The sequence below is a fragment of the Gasterosteus aculeatus genome, chromosome 21, assembly GCF_964276395.1.
Source record: "Gasterosteus aculeatus chromosome 21, fGasAcu3.hap1.1, whole genome shotgun sequence".
In the NCBI taxonomy this organism is placed as follows: Eukaryota; Metazoa; Chordata; class Actinopteri; order Perciformes; family Gasterosteidae; genus Gasterosteus; species Gasterosteus aculeatus.
The window spans coordinates 11,994,205-12,015,070 of record NC_135708.1 but is presented as its reverse complement, the minus strand read 5'-3'; the positions used below and the strand labels follow the sequence as shown (position 1 = coordinate 12,015,070).

At 43.5% G+C, this 20,866-nt stretch overlaps 1 protein-coding gene across 8 annotated transcripts in view; it reads right to left on the bottom strand.

The window, feature by feature from the left end:
* Nucleotides 1-20,866, bottom strand: part of ctnnd2a (catenin (cadherin-associated protein), delta 2a) — a 195,364-nt gene that overhangs the window by 17,007 nt on the left and 157,491 nt on the right. For all 8 annotated transcript variants that reach the window (XM_078095732.1, XM_078095734.1, XM_078095735.1 and 5 more), the window contains 5 exons: nt 20,677-20,794; nt 18,005-18,187; nt 13,462-13,635; nt 10,962-11,112; nt 616-868 (listed from right to left, as the gene is read on the bottom strand). In XM_078095732.1, coding sequence (XP_077951858.1) covers nt 616-868; nt 10,962-11,112; nt 13,462-13,635; nt 18,005-18,187; nt 20,677-20,794 — 879 coding nt within the window. The remainder of the gene's footprint in view (nt 1-615; nt 869-10,961; nt 11,113-13,461; nt 13,636-18,004; nt 18,188-20,676; nt 20,795-20,866) is intronic.

The window sequence follows — 20,866 nt, the reverse complement described above, 5'->3', positions numbered from 1 at the left end:
GGTCATACACCCAAATCTATATTATTCTTTCAATTCAATGCATTATTCAGCTCCTGCTGTTTCAAATAAGTTGGTGAACAGCGGCCGTGTAAGGCGATGTTATAATGGCATTTTACCAATCAGAGAGGGTGTAATTATGTGAACGTCGCCTGGCGCTGCTGATAAGGAGTATTCATCCTCAGTCCGCCAACCCTGGAAAATGAAGATGTGTGGGCCATTAGCAGCCAACTACCCTCACAGTGAGATTTGCTCTTATGAAAGTTTATTCCGGCACCTCATCTCTCTCTGTAATGGTGCCCTTGAGCACCATTCCTCCAATAGAGCGTCTCTCCCCTAACAACGAATGAGCGGTTGACCTCCGATAACACCCACTGCGTCACTGCAACCCCTGACCCGGCAGTTTCCACGGCAGCGAGCTGAACATCTTGCTAGGTCTCCCGTCAAGCTGAAACAGTTATTCGGGGCATGTTTGTCCGTATTTATTGGAGAACGTTCCCCCGTTGTCCTCGTGCTCACTCTGAAGTTTGTACATTTTCCTCTTTGTATTTTGCTCCCGCATCCGACAACGGCACTTAAGGCTCCAGCGTTTTTTTTCCAGAATATTGTCCCACTCACTTGTCTCCTTTGCTGCGGGCAATGCCGATGAGTTTTTCGATGCCCCCGGCATCACGCAGGGCTTTCGCGTTCTCCATGTTCTTGGTGATGACTTCGTGCAGGGCGCAGCAGATGGCGGTTACCGTGTCGTCCGACATGGCCTTGCTGGGTGGGCCGCTGGTGCCGGACGTCCCACTGCCGGTGGCGTTGTTGTTGCTGCTGCTGCTGCTGCAGCCCGGTAACCGATGGATCAAATCTCTCATGGCGTATTTACCTGGGGGAAACAATACGTCGGTCAAATGTTATTCTCTGCACATCCTTTCTGTTTATAGACAATTTAGACATCGTGAAAAGGTTGCCGTGAAAAACGGCCCTTCAATATTTGTTTTTGTGAACAATGGAAGAAATGCATCTGGCAGGAGTTTATTTTGATGAGGTGCAACTACATCACCATCATACTTAACAGATACTTCAAAGCCTCGATGATATTACAGTAAAATTGTCCTCTCACTGTGATTTACAGCAAACATCTAGCTAGTGCTTGAGTTTGGATCACTGCGCAAATCTCTAATTTGAGGGGGCACAGTAAGGTCCTCTGGGGCACAAACGCCAATGCAGACATGCTGAGAATCCAATAAAAAGGCTTTTCTAAAAGGCTGGCATATGAAAAAGAAAAAAGTTGACGTTCGAGCGCAGAGAGAGTGGGAGTCATTGAGAAGTGCAGGAGATGCTGGTGAATATGAAGTTAGGCAGAGCAGATAGAAGCAAAGCACATTTCTAGTGAAGGGGACTGTAAGAGAAGCTGGTACGAGTTTTGAAACAATGGAAGTTGAGGACAAAACCACCTACACAGTAAATGTAATCTCAATCTTACACACACTGTCAATCAGGGTTAAGACGGGACATAAATAAATACCATCTCCAAAATATGGATTGTTTCAGTGAAAAAGCATATTTGATGTTTAGACAAATAAGTTTCACGGATACAGTATATCACAATTGCACTTGTCAAATAATAATTAGGTTAAATTGAGTGTTATGTCTTGCAGTGTTTCTGGCTCATTTACTCCAATGCTCCCACGAGAGAGTTTCCCACGTGAGTGAGATCATAAAGATGACTGAGGACAGGGGCCAATAAAGGAGAGCTCGGGGGCGATTAAGTGATGAGTGGAGGAATGGAATAGAGGAGAGGAATTGAGGAGATTGTGCTGACTGAGGTGGTGTGTGGACATTCGTCAAATGTGAGCGGCAGTCAAGGGCTAAGCTATGCCTTGACTTGTCACATAACCCGTCAATTACACTTGAATCATCTGGAGCCCCCTGGGACAAAACCCACAGGTCATGTTGCAGGTAAAGAACCATCAATTTGGATGCAGAGGTGATTGTTGAATAATGAGCCAACAAAATCCACTCGATAGTGCCCCCTCCCCCCCTCAGTACGAGCCCTCTTAGCCTCATGCACATCAAGAAGGAGCACTTCCATCAACGGAGCATCTCGACACAAATGATCAGCCTGCAATCTATGAGGCATGCATGTTGAAACTTGGCTATTTATGAAGCTGTGAGTGCATGCAGACAAAACGCTTAAGAATTGTCCACTGTGAGACACCGTCTCCTTTTGAATTCTTACAAATGTCCGACACAGGCGAACACATATATGCAAACCGGAGGAGTTACATGAAGTTTTTAATCCACTGTCATACTTAATCCGCAATTATTAAAAAAGTAGTCACGTATTTCACAAAGAGATTTTTGGGTTGTTCTTTGAATTGATTAAGTCTTAAGAAACTTCAGTATTTCCACAATTCTTCCTATAATACCAATAATAAGTCAAAACAATTTGTTCAGAGAACCTGCAAAGCCACACAGAGTGGGGAAATTGGATGGCACTATCAACCTTCGTGGGGTAATGGAACACACACACACACACACACACACATGCACGCAGAAGAATAACTCATGATTATACGTAGGCTCTCTTATCATAAACATTGTTGTTGGACATTGTTGTTTAAGGCGCACTCATGAAGACAGGTGGTGGTTTCAGCCAACATACATTCACAAACCGACATGAATAATCAACCACACACACACTCTGATGCTAACTCTTTCCATAAGGGGGGAGAGGGGATGGAGTTAATTGGCCAAGTGCTATCTCAGGCTGGCAGGCTGAACAGAGGTTAAGCGGTCATTGTCTTTCTGGCTGTGAGGACAAAATGAAGCTGCATCTTAAGAGGGAGACTCATTATTCCTCTATTTTTCCTGATTGATTCGCTGGCTGATGAGTGAATGATTTATTTTCTTTCTTTCTTTATTTAATGATCAGACTAAATTCAGAGTCAGTGACTGAATTGTTTACTGACTCGCTGCATGACTAATTTACCGACTGGCTTATTTACTGACTGACTGACTGACAGACAGATAATTTTCTGCCTGAATGATTGAGTGACTAACTAATAAAATGTCAAATCTTTCAACTGACTTTAGGGAATGAAGCGATAACAACAGGTACCACCTTTAGAGCCATCCTATCGTATTCGCTGGTAGTTTCTTCTGCTTGCACGCAGATGCTCTGATGAACTGCTGTCAGCATTTCCCTGAAATATGCCTGCGTGTCTGTGTGTTTGTGTGTGTGTCTCCACACAGGTGTGTGCATGCATATCCCCTATCAGGCTTCGCGACGTCATCCCATTCTTCCCACAGGGGGCGAGCGCTTAACAGAGAAGATGATAGAAAGGAGGCGAGGTCGAAGGAGGCGGGCGAAACAGCCCTGCAGTCGGCCATGTTTGAGCGATTGGAAAGGGGGAGAAAGAGGAACAAAGGGAAGGACTGAAGGAAGTAAAGCAAGAGGAGAATTAGCCTGCGTGCACATTAGCGCACGCTGAGACGAATGCAATGTGAAACGCTTTGATAGCTGAAGAATGAGACAGAGAGGCCTTTGTTACTTCCAAGCCTTTTAATAACACACCTTGTTAGAGGAAGACTGTTAATCACTCATGACTGAAAGCCCCCCGAATCCCACCTGCAGACACACACACACACCTCACCAATACACACAAAGCAAATAACGCAATGCATCCAGCCTCACGCAAACATACATGTCACTCCTGATCGGGCATTTGTTTGTTTTGATATAAAATGTTTTTGTAGGATCATTTATATCATCCTATGAAACTATGCAATGCCTTTTATTTGTTTCTTTTAAAGTGTTGTCATAGAACTGAGGCAGAGCCTGTGTTCACACACCACTTAAGTCAAATAAAGTTGGGCCCCTTTCCCCACATCTATAACACCACAGCCTGCAAGAAGCGTATTGATGAATTATAGATTCATATAAACGAGAGGGAGTTGCTGCCCTTTCCTAATGTCAATGCAAAATTGAACACATCTTAAAAGCTAAATCTTTTGATGTTCCCTTTACCCTCATTACCATTTTACTTTAAATATGAATTACTACTAAATACACGTTTGTTTTTCTATCAAGGCCACATTTAAGTTTTTGCTATTTGGTTGATGAATAATCTGTATATATTATCTGTACATGTGAGACTTAAACTACTGGATAGAAAGAAAAACCCATCATCATTCTGTAGTACAAACAAAGTCAAACAAAGTCAAGCTTTGTGTCAAAGCCAGAACCCCTGTGTAAGAACTATTCCTGAAAGTGATCATAAGTAGCAACGCTGGAAGGAAAAACGTGAAAGAGCCGTGGAGCAAATTCAGATGAATATTTCACGAGCGGGTGGAGACTCCTTCCACTCTAAAGTCTTTCTGTGACAGCTGAAATATGAGCTACACCTGCAACATGTCCTCAAGGAGAGACACAAGCCCGGCGCTGCTGATCACTGCACCGTCTAATAAACCTGTATTACACAACTCCCCCCAATATAGCCGTCTTCACCTGGGAGGCAGACATTGTAATGTGTTCCTGCGCTGCCTTCCCTCGTGTGTCGCTAACCTCCACTGAGCGGGCCATGCTTCATCGAGGCCGTAATGGCTGATTTGATTTAAAGGGATCCAATTACCCTCAACAATCGAGTGATTTGATTGTTTACTGGCGGAGAAGGGAGAGTGTTATCAAAGTAAAATTGGAGGTAATTGTCTCAGGGAGATGTGGGGGAAAGATGAAGAGGCTTGATTGGTTGTGGCGTCCTAGCGTCTGAGAATAAAGGTTATCAGTGACTGGGTGGACGTTCCCCTCTGTGGGCTCTTACTGGTTCCAAAAGCTTCTGTCTGTGTTTCTTCTATGAGGCTGAACATGAGACAAACATTTAGACTGCAGCTGTGCAACCTGGACCTAGTTGTGAGAGAAGAAGTTGTGAATGTGATAACTGCTTTCCTAACCAAACAATTCGATCACTTTTTAAAATCACACAAATTGCGGATATATTCAGGAGGATAACCTGTCCTAAACTCTGTATTTCTTAAAACAGTGTCGCCACAAGTTGTTAATTTAATATCAGCTAAATATAAACTATACACACAGCTGCCACATTGAATTATTCAGTGACAAAATGGGTGTTTCATTGCCTTTGTGGGATCCGTGTCAGTGTCCTGGGGGTAGTTTAATCAGTAGTACATCACATCATCAACAGGGGGCACCAGATTCTCAGCAACATGGGTATGGATCCCGCTCTGTGGGAATATTTCTTCACTTTAAACATTAAAAGTTATGGTCCTTGTATGTCAGCCTCTGCGAGAGATTTCAACAAATTTATGACTGTAAACCAGAACTATATCAACACACAAACCCGACATGCCCTCTCAATCATTAATACTGTCATTAGAGGAGGCAGAGGCATTTTATTACCACCAATTGTACTTACTTCCCCCGTACCTAAATACAAATCATAACAAATAAAGTATTATAATGAGTTCTGGATCATGGGCTGATATGGAGAACACCCACAGGGATGTTGGAATATTACAAACCTACTGCATACACACACATGGAGATGCACACACACACACACACGCACACAAGCACACAAGCACAAATAGACCCTGCAGTCCCCAATTATCAACATCCTCACATTCTCATAAAGCTGAAATAGATATGAATGATCTGGTTCCCTGCTGCAATGTGAGGTACATTCCTTTTAACTTATGAATAAATAAATAAATACATATATATATATTTATATAAATCAATAAATAATGCAGGAGGAGAGTACAAACAGATGAAATGAAACCCAGGTTTAAGCAGGCCGGAAATGGAGGTAAATTGGAAGCGGCACGCCGTCGCTTCCTCATCATAAAATATTCTACCTTCCTCGTGTTTGGTGCTTTTCATACCGGCTGCATCTCGCCCTCTGTGTCCCTCTTTGATGTCTATGGGTGACAGGTTTACATCATGGTACAGAGAGAGAGAGAGGGAGGGAGGGAGGGCAGGGGATTCCCACCCTGCACCCCGACGAGAGAGCTCGCAGCTTCATTCGAGACATTTTACTGTCATGGGGGAGGAGATGTGGGCTCGAGAACAGTAACGATGAATAAAGCTAGATGAAGTTACCCCGCACAGCTTCTCAATGATGACTAGTCGAGAGGGCGCACTTGAAATCCCAAGGGCACCATTTTGAATAGGTCGAAAACCCCCCCAGAGGCTTATTGTATGTATCCGTTTACCTCGCAAAAGCAGCTGAACAAGAGTCCGAAGCTGTCAGGCCCCAAAAAACTTGTATATCTCATGACAGCCATCTCCCCCTCCCTCCCCGTGTCTCTTTATTGCGCTCTAAATCTATTTCTCTGTCTGTCGCGCTCCCAGTTTGGCAGAGCGGAGGACGGGGGGGCATGAGAGAACAAAGTGGGCAGATAAAAGACGTGCCAGACCTTCACACGCGAGAGACACGTTGTGAAGACGAAAGAGAAATTTTGCAAGATCCCACTGCGACCGGGGGCCCGAGAAGTGCGCAGACTTGGTGGGAGTCAGGGGACGAGGCCGCTCCGTCTTTGTGCCGGCTATTCTTCCAAAAGACTTGAAGTTCACCAGGGTGCGATCTGTGCACAGCAACAGCAAAGCGCGAAAGCATCGGCGTGGGTGAGAAAGACACAAAATGGACATTCTGTGGGGATCTGAAAATATTTTGGTGATGCTCAGGGATCCACACATGTCACGCTCCATCCTCTCCGTTCGATCGATCAATGTTCTAGGGGCTGTTGGTGTATGTGTGCCAGTGAGACGCTTTCGCTTGAACAGAAGCGGTGAGTGTTCCGTGCGTCACAACGTCGGAGACGCAACGTGTCCCTGACTCATGCGTGTGCTTTGCGCACGTAACGGGAAAATGCGTCATCAAATCCAAAAGAAATTTCAACCCATTTGTTCTTTGTTAAAGAATATGACTTTTTAATTTTTTTTTGCCGTATTTGCGATCGGATCAACCTGACCAGAAGTGTTACACTGTCGCACACTGTCGCACACACACCCATTTGCAATCATGCAATTAGTGACATCCCTGTGGTGCACTAGTTCACTTTCCACCGTAACACTCCCGAGCACTGATGTCATTAATGCGAGACATAAAGAGCGAGAGACGGAGGGAGAGGCGGTATGAGCTCATGTCTGAGATGGAGAGGGAGGGGTGGGTGCGGGATGAAGGGAGGAGGAGGAGGAGGAGGAGGAAGAGGAGGAGGAGGATGGAAAAGAAACAAAGACTCAGAAAAGGGTGGAGAAATAAAAGAGGGATACTATTGATGTTGAGGACAAGACGGCGGCCACAGCGAGGGGGGGGCAAAACAATGGGAGGTGTGGTTTGACCAGAGAAGAAGACAAAGAAACAGGATGAGAGGTGCGACCGGGGGGGAGAGAAGAAGAAAGGAGGGATGGAAAGATGGAAATGGACGAGTGATTTTCTCTGTTTCTAAATTTTAACATTTTGCTTTTGATTTCGTCGTTATTTTATTATTTCAGAAAAAACTGGTCATCGGTACTTTTGTGTGACTACAATCAACTAAAAAGAGTGAAAGTTTCCTCGCGCTCTGAAGGCGTTTTCTGTCGATGTGATGCAAACAGCTTCCACGTGTATCACACAATTGAACATCCTGATCAAATTTAGGCACGGGGAGGAACAAGCCCCCCCCGGTTTCACGCGAAAGACTCAGTCTTCAGTCCTGTTCAAGGAGACCATTGCAAGCTTTGTTTGATGAATGTTATTTGTTGTAATCCGAACGCAGAAGGCGAGCCGGCACATCTGGTATTAAGAAGGTTTACTGGTAAGATTTTCTCTCTGTGTGAAGCAGAAACATTTTTTGGTTTAGTTAATACTAAAAAGTATGAATCATTTGTTTTTAAAATACAGCTCAAAAGCTTTCGCATCCAACTTGTTATTAATATATCTTACAGATTCAATACAAGCCGCAGTGCACTGCAGGACTTTGCAATAGGATTTCATGTATGGAATTTAAATAAACCCTTACTGGAGAATCGAGAAACCCAATTAGATGTAGTAGTTGGAGCCTCATACAAAAAATGTTATAAATTCATTAACCGTTGTAAATTAATAGAGATTTTTAATTAACGATTTTTTTATTAAACAGTCATTTTGGTTTGGATTTGGTTGCAGGCACTGTGTGTGTTTACGGGAGTCTTTAGGAACACAGCACCCTGTAATTCCAGTGCTGTTCCCAATTCATGTGTGTCAAATTACCATCTGTAAGTGAATGGGGAAGACAGACGTTGTAGCAGTGAATGGGACTCATTTATTGCTACACAGGCATACAGTACATTATGCAAATCAAAAACTATGAAGGAGGGAAAATCAGGAGAGAGACAAAAAAAACGTTGACAAATGAGAGGAATGATTCTCAATGACATCAATGTGCCGGTAAATCCCATTACGGAGGGATTGGAATATAAGTATACATATGTGGTTACAGTAGGTGTTTAGCTTACTCTTCAGTTTCATCCTCCACCCTCATTCCGTCTACCGAGAGAGAGACAAGGCTAGAGAGGGAGCTCCTTCCCCCTTCCTTTCCTCGTCTCGCAGCCATCAGGTACTTTTCCAGTGAATTTTGACACTCCGAGGTTATTGTGAGCCTAAGATAATTCTCACCTCTGCTCGCTCAGAACAAGCAAACCGTTCCCCCACGCGGATGCTGCCAAACTCACCGACACTAACATCGGCACGACACACTACAGCGTGAAGATTTGCGTTTTCATTTTTGTTTTTTAGAAAGAGGTGATTTACTCCAGATTAGCCGTGCAAAATGGTATTACAATTTGGTGGAACTTGGATCTAACAAAGGCCGTCAAACAGGCTCTGTGAATTTGCTTTGTTCCTTCCGGTAAAGCGCTTGTTTTGCAGAAGTGCATGGTGCAAAGAGAAATGTGTTTGACTCAGAGTCAGAGCGGTGAGTAAAGCTTGTGAACACGGGCCAAATGGGGCTTGTCTCTTAGGAGTGCCTGGCCTCTACCTCTTTCCTGTCGGCATGTATCAAATCACACCGTGCCAAGAGCAAAGGCTCAACCCTGACTGATCCCTTTTACTTTCCTCCTCCTCTCTGCATTCTCCCTCTTCCTCTCTGAGGCTTTCCTTGTTTTAGTGACATCGTGTGTCATTATCTCTGACTGTTCCGTAGACAGTGGGGAAGAGAAGTTGATGCGCCAGCTGCTTCTGAATGCAAACAGATGATTTATTGCACACATACTGATCGGTTTTATGAGATCTTAATAATGTCTCGTGGCTTAACAGAGCCCAGGTTGCCATAACTGTCTTATTCTCTCAATCAACAACCCTCCCTGCAGCTCCATGCAATTCACATCTGCTTTAAGTTGATTCTTTACGATCGCCAGGCAGCAAAACCACAACAGTGTTGGTTCATATGAAATCTTAACCAGAACGACACACTAATCAGCATAGTTTCTGGTGGAACTGAACATCGAGCTGATATAATTGTAACTTGTGGCGAAACCGAACAGACAATCAAAGAGGCAGCAGAAGACACCAAGCCAGGAGTTACAATCAAACATGTCAAATGAGGATGGAGAAATGTTTGGAAAAAATAGAAGAAAAAAAATTACAACAATCTTTCTCAAAATTTATATTTTTTGCAGCACTGTATCTATTTTTAAACACCTCCCTGACTGCGAGTGCAGAAAGATGATCTGCAATACCCCTAATTATCTCTGTTTTATATACACAATGTTAATTTGCCTCTCATCAGCCCACTTCTCTCATTTTTTCTGTTTCTTTCTTTGTCTCAGAAATAACTTTGTGATCTAATTCAGAAGCGGGCGTTAAACCATGTTATCCTGCAACTAAATAAGTCAAGCGTGTATTCAAATGAAAATGACAATAACATTTGAACTGATTTTCTCTGTAAAATTGTATGTGATTATATTACTCAATCCTGCCTCTGTATTTTCTTTGGCTTTCTCTCTATGAGGCCATCAAAAGGGTTTAACTCTGTTTCCTTTATTTCGCAAAATACAAAATATTAAATCTGACTCAAAACATGTTCATTCTTCATGATTCCCTCTTATATATTTTATAATCTACTATGTGGAAGCTGCATTTAATATTCAGAGAAGATATGAAAAGAAATCCATTGTCCAATCTTTTAAAGAGAACTAGAATTACAACGTGACAAACAAGAACCAAATGGCAATCAAATCAGACGGATAAATGTCTTTCAGCAAAGGCTGAAACTATCCCATAATATGCTGCTTGCGCCAGACAGACCATCCCTGCAAGGACGCGTCGAGCTTTGCCGGCAGCGCTCCTTGTCATCCTTGCAAAAAACTCAAGAGAGGCTCCAGAAGCCCTCGCCTGAGACTGAGGGTAGCGGGGTTGCCATAGAAACCACTGAGCGCCACCAGGAAGCCGAGAAACTCCGATGAAAACCACAGACAGAAAGGGTGTGGTAACACGCACCCACGTCGTAGACAAAAGCTCAAACTGATCTACAGAGGGAGAATGAAAGACTCATCCGTACTGAAACACACAGTGTCTCGTTGTGGTAGCCAGTGATTTATACTCCCCAGATCCGGAAATGCTGTTTTTGCAAGGCTTTGATTCAATGATATCTTCTGCAACAATATCTATCTTCCTCTCCTTTCAGACTTTCTTCTCTTCTTAACATGTTCCACCAGTTTAACCCTTTCATTTTAGATCACACGTCAAGCCTCATTTGAAGTTTCAGCTCATTGCGTAGACCTGATCCTGGTTTGTGATTACAGATCAATGATCCAAATCACAGCCGATTAAATGTACGTGTCAAAATCCACCAGCAACTCCAAAGTGTTCCACCTGGCTAGCATGGTGGAAGAAGCCAGGTAAGCAGTCATCCTACGTTAGTACAGAATGACAATAGGGTTGAATATACCAACAACAAATATAATCCTTATTGGAAAAGTATGTTTCTGTACTCACCAATGAGCTCTTTGTTCCTAATGTCCAGGGCCATATTTCTGAGGGCGGTGGCCACGGCACACACCACCTTGTCGTTGTCTATCCTCAGTAATTCCACCAGGATGGGAAGGCCTTTCTCCTTGCGTACCGCGGCCCGTATGTACACCGACCACTGGCATGGAGAAATCAGGGGGAAGGATGTCAAATAGCAAAAATGTTATTGCATCAGTTGCCGGATGTACTGTAAAACAACAATTCCTTTTTATTTGTGGGGGAAACAACAGTGTGGGAGTTTTGTGGCAATTATGGTCTAGAAGGTAAAGACATTTTATTTTCAAAACGTTGGTATTACCATGCAACAGCAATTAAAATAATATCCACACAGCATGATAAACAGGATACCTTTTGCTTGTGAAACTTGTTTGGTAACCTTAATAGCAACTCACCATGCCTGTGCATTGTGATATGGGTTATGTTCAATGTACACATTTGCATTCCTACACTGTTTAATTGCCACTAGGATGACTGTTTTCAGCGTCTAGTGGCTGCAGAAGGAGAAAGAGAGACCGAAGAAGAAGAAGATGGTGGAGTGTGAGATTTTATATCCAGGGTCAATGTGAGAGGGGCGAGTGATACTGTATGCTGTGAGAGGGAAAGCTACATGAACAAAAGAGAAGCGCTTTGGAGACCACTCTGTCCTCCCTCAATAACCATCAAGGTTCGGTTAAATAGACTACTCGAGCCCGAGCGGCGAGAGAAAAGCCGCCTTGTGGGGGCAACTCGAGAAGACTGGGGATGTGGCAAACAGCACCCAACGTCAGATATTAGTAGTTGGGAAGCCAAAAGAGTGTCCCACGTATAGTTTCTTTAAAATACAAATGGGAAAAAAGCGATTTTAGTGAATACTCGCCACGTTGGAGGGGAATAGTTATAATGCTTTATTCACGCACTGTATGGACTCAACAGAACGTATGGTGAGCCAGCAGTATGCAAACTCGGCCTCTATGGAAACTGTTAGTAGAACTATTATCGGGAGAGGAGACACAGCATAGCACACACATGCAGGTAGTAAGACCCCGAAATAGAAAATGGGATTTCCTGAGAACCACCTGCCACCCTCTCCCTTGGCTTTCTACAGCCTCCTCCTCCATCTCTGCCTCGCTCTGTTTCTCTGTCCATTACAGTAGCAATGTACACTCCCAAAAAAAAGAAAAAGACACAGATGCACACAGCTCCCACGCACATTTTCGGAACTGCAGAGACGTCCCTCTCAACCACAGTTGATCTGTGGATGGATCAGCTCGATCCGGCCCAGCAAAAGTATGGTAACACTTTGACGGAGGCATGTTTGGCCGCATAAACATTTCCATCAACATTACAACGTAGCCCATTTACAACCGAAAACGTCCCAATGTCATTCCCAGACGAAGTCCTTACACTTTCTGCCTTTTAGCCTCATATACCCCTGCCTCGGGGCTAAAGCTGAACCGAAACCGATTTCTACAAGATTGCCGCATGACTCATACATTATGACCATCTAGCCGTTTCCATCAGTCAGCTGCTGTTTGGCTCTATTCCCCGGTGTGTTCAGGCTGGGAGCCTTTACATTTTCTGCAGTAATTGCATTGCTGCTAAACAATATTCTATACTATAGGAGGCATAAAACATTGGCTTGCGCGATTGATATTTCAAAGTCAGCAGCACAGAGTGTTGAGCAAATGCAACGTTATTCCGACTGATTGAGTTTTTGAGTTGTTTATCCTCTGTGCTCTGTGGCATTTACTGCAAGCATATACATCAGCCTTTGACTTTTTATCAAACCAGAAATCAACTGTAACCAATGAGGGTGGAATTCCTGTTGCCACACAACCCGCATTCTGTCTTTGTGTCCTTATTGATATTAAACTGTGTTCACCTTTTGATGGCTATAATATATATATATATATATATATATATATATATATATATATATATATATATATATATATATATATGAAAACTAAATGTTTTACTCACCGAGGTCATTCTGATTTATATTTGCCCATCATGGAAAATGCCATCCCTCACTAAGAACCTTCCACATGACGTTACTTTTCAATACTAGGAAGCCAGGCCAGAGCCGTGTCCTGCACAATGTGTGTGAGAGGACGGTGTTCCGATGGCACAGAGTCTGGGTGCAGAGCAGCTCTTAGTCACAGGCCGTGAGGTTCGTAAAAAGGAAAAGACACTCAAAGTTGCACACACAAAGTCATGTACACACACACACACACACACACACACACACACACACACACACACACACACACACACACACACACACACACACACACACACATCACTCAAGTTTGTCCAACTTACAATGTGGATATGTTGTTCAATCTGAGGTTTATCCGCACAAATCTAAAAAAGGACATTGGTCTCCAAAGATATTTCTCCAACGATATTTTTGTGTGACCAAAAAAGTGAAGTGAAGAAATAAGAAGACAAAGTACTTGAAAAACTTTTCAAGCCTGGCTGTTACCTTCCAGCTGCCTGCGGCGAGGTTCTGCAGAGCCCCGGCTGCTCCCTCCAGGGTGTCGGGATTGGAGCATTCAGACAGCAGGGTGAGGTAAGGTTTGACGATGGTCGGGTGCCACAGCATCTGAACCCCTTTGGGAGGATCAGCTGTGTCCGGAAAGGGGCCCACGCCGTCCCACTGTGAGAAACAGAGACAGAGTTGATCATTTGTGACGCTGCGCAAGGTGCGATGCTAACCGCTAACGTTCTCTGCATTCAAATGAAGGGTTTCTTGGAAAGACTTTGGTTGCAGAGTAGGTTGCAGGTAAATGGTCGTTGTGGAGTGCAACAGAGGCAGAAGCCGGCACGACGTTGAAAACTAGTTACAAAAATATATTCCAAAAAGAATGTTTTGGGCTTCTTCCAGCAAACCATGGAACGTCACCCGTTGCTGTGGACTGTCTGTCGTTTTGAGGCCTCTCGTTTGTCATTTTATCCATCGCCGTCTTGGTTGTTTGCATTTAAAAGTGACACGAGTGGGTCGATTAAAGTACAACCGATTGCAAGGCGACCAAAAATAAACGACCCACGGGGCAAAACAAAGAACACCACCCTCCAAAAATTAGAAAACACCATGGTGACAACCTGTCCTTGACAGGTGGGCCAAACCGTGACGCATATCCTGCTTAACCGAACCATTATTTACAAACCGCATATGCGGCTGTGTTCAAGAAGACATGAAATCACTGAATGACCAGAGAGTCATTACAATGTGTAAGGTGATAAATAAAGTAGAGTGATTTTCTCATTTATATACCATTAGTTTTGTTTTTGAACCACAACAGTCATCCCTTCTGCAGGCTTCTGCAAAAAATGCAAGCTTTTAAAGTGCCTCACGTTGAAGAAACGTTGCTTGGTCTTCAATTAACATACTTAAGCAGCGTTCATCCAAACTAGAGAAACTATGACAGAATGTTTCACTCCTACATTTTGCTTTGAAAAATAAACCTAAAGCACTATTCCCCTTTACCTCCATCCTCCTCTTCTCCTCCACAGCCATGGAATCCCTTGATGTTTGAGCCTTTTTCTTGAGTGACATGCCCACACCCGTTCCCGTAGGCACGAGCCCACAGCTAACTCTCCCCTTTCATTTCCATTTCTCTCCTCTTTGACATTAATATCTCTTCCCCCCATTTCTCTCCTGTTGATTCCTTCTCTCTCTCTCTCTCCCCCTATTTCTTATTCTATTTCTATCCTTCTCTCTCCAGTTTTTCCTCTCCCTATCGACCTTCTCAGTTTCGCTCTACTGCTTTCTCTTCTCCCCTGGTCTCGAGGTAAACTAGGCGAGTGTGCGTCTTGAGAGAAGTGCTGCGGAGTGTGTGTTGTGCATGCGTGCATGTTTTTGTCTATACATAGATTCTCTTATCATGAATTCAAAGGCTTCTTCTTAGTTTGAAGTGCGTATAACAAGAGGCATCAACTCAGCAGTACTTTCTGTTGCCTACAGACATCCTGCATATTAAATCTGAACTCATGTTCATGTGTGTACCTAAAATGTTGCAATGACTACATGCATCGGACATTTTCAAATGTATTTGCTTCAGTCGTACATAGACAGATTTTTCCGTATATCACTTTTTGTATCCTTTGCCTGAATCGTAAAGAATCATAAAACCAAAGCTGACACATTCACTGCGGCTCAAGCTCCCCATCATCTGCCGTGCGGATCGGGTTATTATGCTGCAGCTGTCCAGTTTCAAAATTCCAGTAAAGTAAATATTACATTCCCAATGAAGTTATCTGGTCAGACAGCTGAATACCAAATATATCTATTTATCTAGTGAGGATCTACCATCTGCTCTGTAGTTTTGTGGAAATTCTTCTAAATATTTTATAATTCAGCTATAATTTTCCATTATATATCCCAGGGGGCCAAAGCCTCGAGTGTGTGTGTGTGTTGCTGTATCCATTAGGACTGTTTAGGTCCAGTTCAGGCCCTCCTGCTGCTCCCTGGCCTTTCTGTCTGAACCTTGAATAAATGATTAAGGAGACTACGTTACAAGACTACATAGCTGCTTGAGTCTCTCTTCCTCAACCCCCCCCCCCCCTGTTGAAGGATCACCTGACCAGGCGAAGCTGTCTTTGGTTGTACCTGTGCCCAAAACGCTAGATCAGAGTGCTATTCATATGCTAGACGGTTGCGTTGCTCATGAACAGCTTCACTGTCTTGAGGAGATTGTGTTGATCATTTTAGCTGTGTGCGTTTAACAACATCCAACCCAGCCGGCTGTCAGGCACAAACAGCTGGATTTTGGGGTTAATTGAAGGCTCGTTCTATGGATTTCTTTTGAATCGCAGCCAGCAGGGCGGATTCCACACAGCCATTTACCCATTAAGTTCATAAATCCATAATCTCAGGGGACGCTGTTTTCGTCTGCTATACTTTATGCACTGAATACCAATGAGCGTCTCGACTTACTCTTGTTTTTAAACATGCAGATGAAACTGTCTTACTTTAGGGCTTTTTATGGTCTGGGTCGATGTTGGGTCAAGTATATGCTCAGACATTTAAAGTGAAGCCCCATTAGAAAAAGTTAATAATGAACCACACAAAAGAATTCATATTATTTAGGGACATAACCCGATTACCAGCTTTTAATGGCATTCATGGCCTCACATTGCAGCTGAATTGTCAAGAAGCAAATCAATCATATCAAACAACAATCCATCTTGTCAAACTTAAAGCGATGTAATGTGCATGGTAAACCTCAAATTAGCCTTCCGTAAGAAGCTTAGCAGCTACAGGTGTGACAGTTGTGTAAGAGACGTCACGTTAGAAACCACGTTAGAAAACCACAGAAGGCTTCCCTAGATTGGAAAAGATGTTTCTGTCATGGTTTGTGCAAGTATTTCAGAACTGTGCATGCCTCTTCCTGGACTGTTCCCAATGCTTCTGAGATGGTTTAGCTTAACGGCCGACGTTAAAATACCACCACAGCAATTTCTTCCAAGCGAAACGACACAATTTCCGTTGGATTGTAATGTTCTGCGACTGTTTTATAAGGCTCTTCCACAGAGCATCCTGTCCATTAGCATTATTTGTGGGTTTGGTATAATGCGCAACTAAGACCCAAGCCAGGTTGCACTGCGCGATCAGGTTGGTGGTTGGCGTTAATGGGGCGTTAGCGGTAATCTCACATCCTTTCTTGCCAACACATGCCCTTGTGTGTCCATGCTTGGTGACGTATCAATAACCTGATATGTTCAGGTCCTATGCCAGAATCCATGAGCTATCCTGACCCTAACTACCTGAGGCCAATGCCTAACTTCAACAAATCACTGCATGTGACCAGATATCCTCAGTTGTGTAACCAGATGTTTGCTTCTCAGTTGTGTAGATATCTAGTTAGCAAAGGGACGATGCTGCATGGCAAAATAAGAGCAACCAGGTTTAGAAAACATGTCATTGCTTTGTCAATCAGACGGTCGATTGATAGGGACAGTCCAAAAACAGAGAATGTGGTGTTGTTTTGGTCAGAGCTACGTAGAATGGAAGTTCTTATGCAGTTCTTCTGTGCTGCATTGTTCAAGCACATTTTTCTGTTTGGAAAGATGGGATTTCTATGAACTCAAACTATTGCCCGTCTCTTTCATAGCTGGAGTCCTACTATTCCTCCTAATTGAAATAGGACAAAATGTACAATAATAAGAATTTCTCTCTCCTGTCTCCTTGCTCTCTCTGTGAAAACGGTCTGTGCCCATGGGTGCCAGGTGTTTCCAGATACAAACGGAAATTGGAAAGCGCAAAAGAGACACAGCGTAGCAAATGAGTTGTATTAGCCTGAAGACCAGATTGCTAATAATGGATGAAATGAAACGAAACAAAGCTGCGGATCTCAGGTTTGGTTTTCAGTCTCAAATATCAGTCCGGTTAAGTGTGGTTAGGTATTATGGGCTGTGTTTGTGTCTCGGGTTTGGTCCTATGTAAAATTCTAACATATACAACATAGTAAGAGTTCTGCAAAAAGAATAGGTCTGCATTTGACTTTTTTTTGAGCCAATACATTATAGAACAAGCCAATGTTTTGTCATTTTTCCTACTCCGTGATGTGTGATTTCTATTCCTCTTTTCCATTATTTACAACACGCGTCCCTGTTGAAGGCACGGCTGCTTCAACCACTCACACTGCGTTCCTGCCTCCTCGTGAAAGCGGCCTTCTTTTTTCACCCATATGGGGAAGAATTAACGTAAGATCTGGAATAAACAAGTCGAGAGGCTTCCATAGAAGGCACAAAGCAATCACATGGCCTTTCCAGTCACACGGTCTCAACCAAATGGATCAACTACGAATGAATTTGGTCGACTTAGAGCGTGCCCTGCACATCCGTCGAATGAGGACGAATGGTGTCAATTCCACAAACTCGTGGAGCTCACGACAAAGAGCATTGAAGCTATTGTAGTTGCCCGACACAAACCCAACATTTTGAGCGCAAACGCAACTTCTTTTCATCACTTTTTGCAATTGCAACGGTTATTTAGTCGCCCTCATCATCACGTCCACCCTTACCTGATCGGCTCCCTTCTTTTTCTTCTTCTTCTTGCCCCAGCAGCCAGAGCTCTCTGCGTCGCGGCCGTTGGCGTCGCAAAGCAGGCCGTCCAGCTCCTCCAGCCCCCCCTGCTGGCCGTGGGACGTCTCGGCGGCCAAACGGTACGATAAGTTCCTCAGGATGCAAACACAATTCTCTACAGTCTGGAGATAAAGCAAGTTGGAAGGGATGAAGTGAGTCAGGAGGAAGAGGAGGTGGGAGATAAACAACCCCCCCCCCCCGATATAAATGAATAAGTGATAAAGTCAAGGGTGGGAGATTTGTGCTTGATGCCATTTAAAGAAACATCTTGATCTAAACCACATCCAACCATGCTGATAAAAACTGCCCACCCACACTTTTACTATCGGCCCTCGACCCCACACCCACGAGCCAGACATAGAAACAGAGAGCGACAGAAAAGGAAAGAAGAAAGATAATCTCCCCTGCATTCTGTTAGCGCTGACTTTGAAAGGAGATTAGAAGAAGTCAAGCAAATGAGGAAAAACGACATGCCCGATATATTGTATCACACCCCATTAAACACTAAGTTTAGAGGCGATTCCGCTGCGTGAGAGTGTGTGTGCATGAAAGCAAACTAATTCTAGCAGGGAATGGCATCTATGCTTAAGTGTGTACTTTCACTAAGTTTATACTCGCGTGTGTTTGTGTTCATTATAACTAAAAATAAAAGGGGGAGTCATCGAGCCAGCCGAGTGGAAATTGCCAAAGACAAGTCATCAATCTTCTCCCTGTCTGACCGTTGGTATACACAACAGAGAACTAAGGAGTATAACTGAGCAGCCTCAAGAGATGCAACAAACAAAACAATGTCTCACTCCAGCAGGCCGAAGTCATGTCTGAAGTTCTTTTCATATGCTATTACAGAATGATGTAGCAGCAAGTTTTATTTACAATTTACTTTGACATTTCATTTTTTCGATCTGTTATTCCACATTCATTCAGTGCCCTGTTCTTTCCAGCTGTGTGGTTTAGGGAACCAAAAGACTTTGGTTTTTAAAAATGATTATGTGGTATTTCTTGCCTCCACAGGAAGGTCACGGGTGGGAAACACTTTCAGAATAGCTTCCTTCCCACGAAGATTCCATTCTTATTAATCGCATAAAAGTAAACACAGCAAACCAATACGAGAACGCGGCCGTTGATGTCGACAAAGGGTTTTGTTGCGATGACCTTGCGCGTCTTTCCACACTGTGCTTTTAGAATATACGTGTCCGTAACACTCTGGGACACTAGGTGATGTAGATTCATTGATTTGTTGTTAAATAACAACGTCACATAATCTATAAAACGTCAGCATCAAATTGGATGTATGTAGAGTGGTGAGCAAGTCTGTTCAAATCGCTGTATCGGTGATGATAATGACTTTTGTGCTGTGCGGAGGTCAACACTGTGAAACCTGCCGGCCTGCATTTAAACATCTCTAAAAGCTTTGATCGGCTGCAGTCCCTTGCAGCATTACAGCAGTCATCTGCAGATGGTGTTTAAAGGGACAGTTGACTATAAAATACAGCCGATCTTGCACGTGCCAGTCTGGATTTGTGAACATGAGGCGGCGCAGAAAGAGGGCCGACTGTGTTGATGATCAAAATTACAACAAAACTCAAAAGGGAGTATTAAGTCGGAACTGTTTGTACAAGTTTATGGGCCTTTGTACTGGTTGATCAAAATCTCAGCTTGTGTTTTCAAATCATTTCTGCTTAGAACGATGCTACAAACATATTTTTTGTTTAATGATTTCCACATATTAGAGCTAAAGTGGTCCTAGATAACAACCATATGTTGTTTATACATTTAATGACAGACCAGATTCATTTGCCACCTAAACAGGTGGATGAGTAGATAATGTAAGTCGGTTGCCTAGGCAATGCATGTGGCTAAAATAAAGAATAAAAGCCAGTGCAAAACGAGCACATGGCTAACGAACATCCCTATTTGCGCAGTGACCACGTCCCGTTACACCTGCCAATCAGTCATTGTTACCGAGGCGACAGCAGCACTCCTCTGGTGACTTCGTTCGGATGGAGAAGAAGGGCGGCCGGTTAAACAGTGATTAAAGATGGCCATTTAGAGAAGCTGGGAGACGGGGAGACCTTGAGAAGTCAGCCATCCACAACATTGTTTATGTATTATTGACTGGTGCCCCACATACTCTGTCACGATCACACGTATACGCTACACACTAACGCGAACCCGTCCCAACACGGGAAATCAGTGGATACAAACCAGATCGATACTATGAATTTCCAAGCATCCATTTATAATGTTTAAAATGTGTTCATGAACTGCATCCTCCTTAAAAACTCAAATCCATCTTCCTTGTGCAGCTGCATTGAACAGAGGTTGTTGTTGCTTTTTAAATTATTATCATTTCTCGCCTCCCATACGATAAGAAAAATAGTTTCACTCTACAAGACACACTTTTTTCTCTTGCAGCCCAAATCTTTGAGTTTGAAAATGCACGTTTACTGCTTAACGATCATTTCATTCATGTATTTATACAGTGATGCATCACATAACACAAGCTGAGACTTTGAAAGTCTATCTCTCTCACACATGCACACACACACACACACACACACACACACACACACACACACACACACACACAGACACACACACACACACACACCTTGCTGTCGATCTCGTTGCTGCCTAGAGAGGTCTGGATGACGTAGAGCAGAGCATCTGTCAGGCCGTCACACTCCCTCATCCTCCGTCTCGCCTCCTCACCGGCAGAGCTTACATTCCTGCAACACACAGAAAGAAGAAAATACTGCTCAGAGACTGTGAGTATGTGCCTTTGCGTTTGCCAGGAAGAG